General features: G+C 33.6%; 1 protein-coding gene across 1 annotated transcript in view; it reads right to left on the bottom strand.

Moving 5' to 3' along the window:
- LOC135683129 (transcription initiation factor TFIID subunit 2) overlaps positions 1-7,966 on the bottom strand; it is a 30,620-nt gene extending 22,654 nt beyond the window's left edge. The window contains exons 1-6 of the mRNA XM_065198301.2: positions 7,420-7,966; positions 6,354-6,408; positions 5,642-5,714; positions 5,041-5,143; positions 3,830-3,948; positions 526-623 (exon numbers count right to left, since the gene is read on the bottom strand). Of these exons, the coding sequence (XP_065054373.2) occupies positions 526-623; positions 3,830-3,948; positions 5,041-5,143; positions 5,642-5,714; positions 6,354-6,408; positions 7,420-7,454 (483 nt within the window). The 5' untranslated portion in view covers positions 7,455-7,966. The remainder of the gene's footprint in view (positions 1-525; positions 624-3,829; positions 3,949-5,040; positions 5,144-5,641; positions 5,715-6,353; positions 6,409-7,419) is intronic.
- Between the last annotated feature and the right edge of the window lie 413 nt (positions 7,967-8,379).

Consider the following 8,379-nt stretch of genomic DNA (forward strand, 5'->3'; position numbering starts at 1 on the left):
AAAGCAATGCGACGACGGGAACCCAATGTCACGAGATAAAATTTTTTAAAATAAATTAAATTTAAGGAATATACTAATATTTCGCCCCGGCATACAGGGCTTCATCAGAGTAAAAAACATAGTAAAAACATAGTAAAAAAGCATGATATTTCAAATGTTTAATTGTACGTTTAGCAAGATTAGGTATCTAGCCTGCACGCGTAACCATTACTTTATTCCTCTAGATATTTAACCTTCCAACTAAGGCACTCATACAGATTATGACAAGGCACTTATGCATTCTGAAGTGAACAGAAACAAAAAAATTAATTTTGATTGGAATCTTCAACATCCATTGAAGAAATATCTTAATTTCGATAGAATATGTTAACATGTTCTACTCATTAACAAAATCATAGTATAGCTACTTCAAGCTGTATAATAAACTGTATGTATAGGATTTAACATGAAATCATTCTAAAAAGCATTCTCATGGAGTATAACGGCTTTTGGGTTTAGATACAACTGCGGTTGAATAACCGTTACCTCAGCTAAGGTTCCTTCTCCATTAGGAACAACAAACTGAATGCCACCTTTTGGATTTGCAAGGACAAACTCGATGCTGATTCGAATAAATCTACCAGCTGGAAAAAGAAAACTTATCAGAGAATAATCAAATTCAAAACCAGCCTAACTCCAGTCAGCCCATTGAATCAGATGTAAGAGGAAACAGCCCTAATGAGCCAAGCTTCATGATGTCGAGATTGTTAGCAGTTAAGACCAAAGAAAAAGGGGTTTAGAGATGCAAAATACGGTTCTTTTACATTGGAGAGCATTCGAATCGAGCTTTAATATAAAAAAGCTGGATGAATAATCAGAAAAAATACATTTTAAAAAAGATTGAAGTTAGAATGAGTAAAGAAAATAATGTCCTGGATTGTTTTCATTCAATAAAAATCGACATACAACAGAGCACAACCTTCTTGGATCTGCCAAACCGACTAGACAGGGAATTTTGTAGAAAAAACTAGCAAACTACCTAACCTCAAATTTTATTTCACATTCTTATTAAATCGACCATGGAGATTCCAAATCCAAGATGGGCCAAAAAAAATTATCACCGGAAGTTACTGTTTTTGATGACGTCATCAAAAAATGATAAAAAATCTTTAAAAATCGGCCAAGGACTCGAACTCAACTTTTTTTGCATTTTTGCACTAAATTAACTATGCAGATTTCAAATCTGAGATGAAATGAAAAATATCTTGAACGGAAGTCAAATTTTGTGATGACGTCATCAACTTGGAGAAAATTCACTTTGAACCTTTTTAATTTTTTTTCTCGCAACTATCATTGTCAAATATGTTCCATATTCGAATTGCACACATTCAGTGCTTTTATACTTACTTTTAAACGTTCTTTCATGACGTCATCATCATTTTATGACGTCATCGCCTTTTAAAGGTAATTGAATAACGCGTGAAAGGATGCCTAAAAATCTTTAGCTAGTTAAAAAGTCATTCAAAATTAAAATTTCGTTGTATAGAAAATGATATGGATCCATTCATCCTTCATCACTGTCTCCTTTGCTGGAACTTCAGAAGAAAATGTAGTTCCACTCATCATCGTCTGCTTTAAGCTGATCACCTCACCATAATTTTTCCCATGGCCTAGTCCTCATTGGTTACGGAATTTTCTTCGATTTCATCACTAGAGCGCTGCAGATCTTGCAGTTTTTTAGCGGAGGGTGTACGGGGCCCTGCACAAGATGAACATAATTTGTGTGAAAAAAATTTTAGAATTATTTTGCTGACTCCAGTATTTTCTGCAGATATTCACAGCTTTTTTAACGTTGAAGATCGGATATTTTTGTCATCAAGCCGTTAAGAAACGTTTTTCTCTGTATATCCTCTTCGTGTCATTTCTTATTTATTAATCAAATGTATGTTCAAACACACTAATACCACCTGTAGGCCAGATCATTCTTTCCATCGTATGTCTAACCAAAGCTTAAAGGCAATTTCTCTTACAATCTTCTTTTGATAATGTAACCAATAGTAAATGCTTGTGTCAACCAGTATGGATCTGGATGTAGAGCTTCTGATTATCAGTTTTTCATTGCCTTGCGAATTCTTACTCTTATCTGCACAAGTGTTTCATCACATTTCCCTTTGTATGATTATTTTTGCCCAAATTTTATCGCTTTCGTGAGAATGTCTTTGCAGATTTCCTGTCTCATCGTAACTCTCTCGAGCAATTTTCCTTTTCCAAAACACTCCTAAAGCTTTTTAAAATGTTAGCTTTCCTCACAACAACATTACTGGTGTAGCCAAAAATCTACCGGCTGTTCATGCAGTTATTGGCTGCGAAACAATACCGGTAATGTTGTTGTAAGGAAAGCTAACATTTTAAAAAGCTTTAGGAGTGTTCTGGAAAAGGAAAATTGCTCGAGAGAGTTACGATGAGACAGGAAATCTGCAAAGACATTCTCACGAAAGCGATAAAATTTGGGCAAAAATAATCATACAAAGGGAAATGTGATGAAACACTTGTGCAGATAAGAGTAAGAATTCGCAAGGCAATGAAAAACAGATAATCAGAAGCTCTACATCCAGATCCATACTGGTTGACACAAGCATTTACTATTGGTTACATTATCAAAAGAAGATTGTAAGAGAAATTGCCTTTAAGCTTTGGTTAGACATACGATGGAAAGAATGATCTGGCCTACAGGTGGTATTAGTGTGTTTGAACATACATTTGATTAATAAATAAGAAATGACACGAAGAGGATATACAGAGAAAAACGTTTCTTAACGGCTTGATGACAAAAATATCCGATCTTCAACGTTAAAAAAGCTGTGAATATCTGCAGAAAATACTGGAGTCAGCAAAATAATTCTAAAATTTTTTTCACACAAATTATGTTCATCTTGTGCAGGGCCCCGTACACCCTCCGCTAAAAAACTGCAAGATCTGCAGCGCTCTAGTGATGAAATCGAAGAAAATTCCGTAACCAATGAGGACTAGGCCATGGGAAAAATTATGGTGAGGTGATCAGCTTAAAGCAGACGATGATGAGTGGAACTACATTTTCTTCTGAAGTTCCAGCAAAGGAGACAGTGATGAAGGATGAATGGATCCATATCATTTTCTATACAACGAAATTTTAATTTTGAATGACTTTTTAACTAGCTAAAGATTTTTAGGCATCCTTTCACGCGTTATTCAATTACCTTTAAAAGGCGATGACGTCATAAAATGATGATGACGTCATGAAAGAACGTTTAAAAGTAAGTATAAAAGCACTGAATGTGTGCAATTCGAATATGGAACATATTTGACAATGATAGTTGCGAGAAAAAAAATTAAAAAGGTTCAAAGTGAATTTTCTCCAAGTTGATGACGTCATCACAAAATTTGACTTCCGTTCAAGATATTTTTCATTTCATCTCAGATTTGAAATCTGCATAGTTAATTTAGTGCAAAAATGCAAAAAAAGTTGAGTTCGAGTCCTTGGCCGATTTTTAAAGATTTTTTATCATTTTTTTGATGACGTCATCAAAAACAGTAACTTCCGGTGATAATTTTTTTTTGCCCATCTTGGATTTGGAATCTCCATGGTCGATTTAGTAAGAATGTGAAATAAAATTTGAGGTTAGGCAGTTTGCTAGTTTTTTCTACAAAATTCCCTGTCTAGACGCCCTTAAGAGGTATCTAGCTAACTTGATCTCGACTTAAATGTTTTTTTACTAAGGACCTGTTAATTGGTATCCCCGTAGTCATGGAAGGTGACCTCTTTTTGAGAAGCATCTTCTTTCCCAGGGAGTAAAAATCTGTTGAATCATACCTGCAGCCAATGATGCCGTTTCCTTTGGAAGTTTCACTGTGAGCTCTCCACCACCCTCATTTGTCTCTGAAGACGACACTATGTTTTGCCAGTTTGTATAAAAATATTCAAGATTGCGCCTTGAACATAAAAAAGCAAGTCAACAAGCATCCAAGACAAAAAATTGAGTATTGCAGTGACAGAAATTGCAGGGGGGGGGTGTGTGTGGGGGGGGGGGGGGCGGGCAACCACCCCCAGGTTTTGCTAAGTTGTCGGTTTTGTCAGTAAAATTATGTCATTTGTCAACAAAATTGCTTGCTTTTGTAGGCATTGCCACCCACTTAAAAAATGAATTTCCGCCTCTGGAGTGTTTATTGTTTGAAGAATCAGCATGCTCAGACTTTTCTGAGACTCGGTTGAACATAAAAGGCTTATTTGTTGCCATTTGTGCTATCTCATGCTGGATACTGTCATCCTAAGTAGCTATTATTAATCAACAATTTTACCACAATACTATTTCTCGATAGTTGTTAATTTATTCTTTAATATTTATTGCTTATGACCACTTACATTAAGCTTTTTACAACAACAAATTACCCCAATTTTAGTACCGAGAATCAGTTGACAAAAAAATATCATGTAATTTAAAATATTAATCAAACAGAAATGCATGAAAAGAACTAGGCAAATTTTTATTGCTTTATTTTTGCAGCAGTGTAGTAAACTTAGTCCTCATCTACATGTACACTGCTCTTAAAGATGGAAACATTTTTATCCGTTTTAGCCATCCATTTATAACCATCCAAAAACGCGAATTGAAAAGTAGAAAATTTTGAAAACATTGATAAATATATCTTTTTTTCAAAGAATATCTGGATAATTTTAGACAGAGGCTTAAATAGTTCTGAAGAAGCCCGCCTTTAAAAGTTTTTTCTTACAAATGTTTTTGAAATGAAACACTTGAAATGAAGTAAACTTGACATTTATAAATTTTTCATTTGGAAATCATAAATTCAGCAACTTTAAAATTAGCAGGTCCTTTAACCAACAAAACTCCTTGCAAGAAGTAAGTATTTTGGCCTATTCAAATTTGAGAAACCATAATTTTTAATCACTTACACCATAAAAGATTAAAACTAACACAGGCTAACCATATAGCTAAGAAGAAGCAAATTGATCACTTGAGACAAAATACAGGAACTTATAAAAAGACATGTAAAATTTATTCATACTTTTTCCCTTCCTGGCATACCATTTTTGCATTATCTGAAAGCTGAAAACTTGCTTCCAACCATTTTGGAAATCCATGTCCTTTGACACAAACTCTGTACACCTCTGTAGAGCTTGTCAAGGTAAAAAATTCAAGATTTTCTACCTTAGAAAAATACCTTAACAGAATATACTATCAGGCAAATACAAAGGGTATGGTACATTGCATATTATCAGAAAGACAAAAAGATAGCATTAAAAAGCAAAAAACAAGAAAACTAAAATAATTTTTTTGTTTGACAAGATAATGCAGCAGGTCATATGATTAAACTAATCTGCTATTTGATTTGTCACTGATAAACTATCCTATGGCTGAATAAGTAAATAAAAAACTTCAAATGTTTTTCAAAAACTTCAATGATTTGGGGGTCTGGAATAACTTGATGGTCCGGGCTAAATACAAAGAAATGTCAGTTGTATGCTAGACCAACCTCTTTTGCCCAGTTGGGGGATTTAAGAGTGTCCATAACAGACAAAACAAAGATCAAGGCTTGTTTTTGCTCCATTGCTTGAATTTACAGGCTTAAGGGAAACACTGAATCAGCCACTTAACAGAAAGGATACGACATTGTCTGCTGTTAATTTTAACCTTTGAGATATTTGGATTTAGTGGTAATATGTGAAGTTCCACAAAACCCTAAAGAGAAGTGAAAACAGAGGTTAAATAAAGTGTAAATAGTCATATTCATGCAGATTACATCAATCACAATTCGATATACAAACTTCATGGAAATAAAGTCAAAAATTGTTTCCCTTTGCCAAATATGTAACTTTAGTATTTAACACTTAAACAAAACTACTGGGTCACAATAAAAATGCTACTTGTCAAAAATGGAAAACTTTTGTAGCTCCAATTGAATATTAAAAGGGAAAGTCCCCAAAATTTATTTTTGAAATATTCATGAATATGATTAAAAAGGATCAACTGAAAAGCCTCAAATGGTAGTGCAAAGGCATCTGCAATAATGTCAACAATTACCTGGCAAGGACTTTGTAAACCAAAGTTATAAGCGAAGAGTCTAATAAGATGAAGGAGTGCCGAAATAGTGCAATTATGGACAGCTGACACATCCTGATTGTTTACATAATGAAAATTGCTGTTCACCGGTCTGTCATAAAGTTCTACATACCGTATAAGCAGAGTTGTACATCATATTTGGTGCATATAACATGAGGGTTCTAACAGTTGCTTGTTTATTATATTCTATGTAGCATGAAACTTGATGAAGCAATTTAGATTGTCCTGTTCTATAGACTAAATAGCATGTTTACTTACATATAGTGTTTTTCTCATCAAATCCACAGAAGTCACACAAAGCACTTGGTGCATCTTAAAGAAAATCAAAATTTACCAATTAAATTTAAGACTTTGGAAACTTGCTTATCTATTCACTCTTGACATTGGCTTGACATCTCTTCCAGACTATGACTTTTACAGGGGCCATAGAATACTATTCCAGATAATGAGAAATAGTTGCAGGAAATAAATAAGGTGTTCAAAACAAAACAGAAACTTTTACAGTGCACATAGATGATCTTATTATAGTGGATTAGCATTCATGTTGCAATGACAGTAACCTTTGCCTGCACATGAATAACAAATAACTTAAACAATTACTGAAACATTCAGTACCCAGTCATGATTAGAAATCTTGAAAACTGCCAATTTGCAGTGGCAGATATCTAAACACAAGATGCCCAATGACCATTTTTTGCAATCTGATAAATTTCATCCTGTTTTCTGAGACACACTCAATTCAAATCAAAATTTTTATGAAAATTAATTCTAATCATTGCAATGAAATTACCAAATAAATGGTAAAGGGTTTGCATACAGGAAACATGAATTAGATAAATGGGCATTCATGACATTTGACTGAGAACTGCAAAACTCTGCAGACTGGACTATGAGTAGGTACTAAGTTGTTGAGTCAAATGTTTTGATCTTCAATCTTCAATAGTTAACTCCTAAAGGCTTTACAACCGATCTGGAGTAAAAAAAAAAAAAATTTTTAAATTTTGGAAAAGGAAAATTAACTTAGGAGTAGGATTAATACCATTTCCACCCAGCGCTCCAGCTTGTTTTTTAAAAGGACTAGTATATCAAACAAATTTCAAATCTTTTTGGTGGATTTTTATACAACATATGAAAAATGAATATATTACAATAAAATGCAAAGGTAGAATCACACTAAGGACGATGTTTTATAACAATAAAAAATAACATTATTTTGAAAGTAGTTTAGAATAGATAAGGTTGAAACAGAAAGTTCTCGTGCTGTAAGTTAAGTTTATGATTAAATACCACTAAATAAAATATAGATTAAAATAGGAATACTTATAATTTGAATTCTTTTGGGCATTCTGCTCTTTTCATCTTTCAAAAACAATGCTGTAAACGTTTCCAAAAAGTTATCTGAATCCGTTTTTAAACATCAGAGATTATTGATACATATTTCACATTTATTTAAGTCAAAGCAGATTTATTTTGAAAATCAATATCCATTGTCCAATTCATTGTCCAGATCTAATCAAAGTCTTCAATGCCGCTTTCAAGTAAATCTCCCTTTCTTCTGATCTACATTCGAGAAGATTTAGGCCAACATATTGAGCGCCCATTCTACATTGCTGTTGTTGTTTTGTTGTGGTTGTTGTTTGACTGAAGCAAAGCGGAGGGGATATTTTTATGAAATTATAAATCGTAATAATTTTTTCACGATAAACTTTTCCAGAAGTATTGAAGAATAATAACTTTTATTTCAAGAGACGAGGAAAAGCTTATGGCTCGCCCCATTTCACGCGATGCTCTGAAAATTTCGACAAATACGAGGCTCCACAGAATTTGGACATAAAGTCGAACATCTAATAGCAACCACCTCCGATTAGCTTCTTTTTCTTCTTCTTCTTCTTCTACTTCTTCTTCTTCTTTTTCTTCTTTTTTCTTCTACTTCTACTTCTTCTTTAAAAAAATTATCTGTTGAATTCTTCTCTTCAAGAAGAAGCGGGTAAATTTATCCAAACCTATTACATATCCCTTTTACATATTGAAAGATGTTCGTTTTCTTGAAAATGGCTCGCTGGAGTTAGTAAAGAGGGAAGTTATTAATGTTAAGGCACCAGGTATAGAGGAAAGCATCATTCGCAGAGATTCTGCTGTTACAAGATATGTAATGAAATGACTACCCGGTTTAACTACCTAGGAAGTGTTATAACAGATGATGGAAAATGTGACTCTGAAATCAAAAGAAGGATAGGAATGGCGAAAAACGCATTTCAGAAACTGGGGAAGATACTCAAAGATA

Source organism: Rhopilema esculentum, chromosome 7 (assembly GCF_057945365.1).
Source record: "Rhopilema esculentum isolate cy_ngs chromosome 7, ASM5794536v1, whole genome shotgun sequence".
Lineage (NCBI taxonomy): Eukaryota > Metazoa > Cnidaria > Scyphozoa > Rhizostomeae > Rhizostomatidae > Rhopilema > Rhopilema esculentum.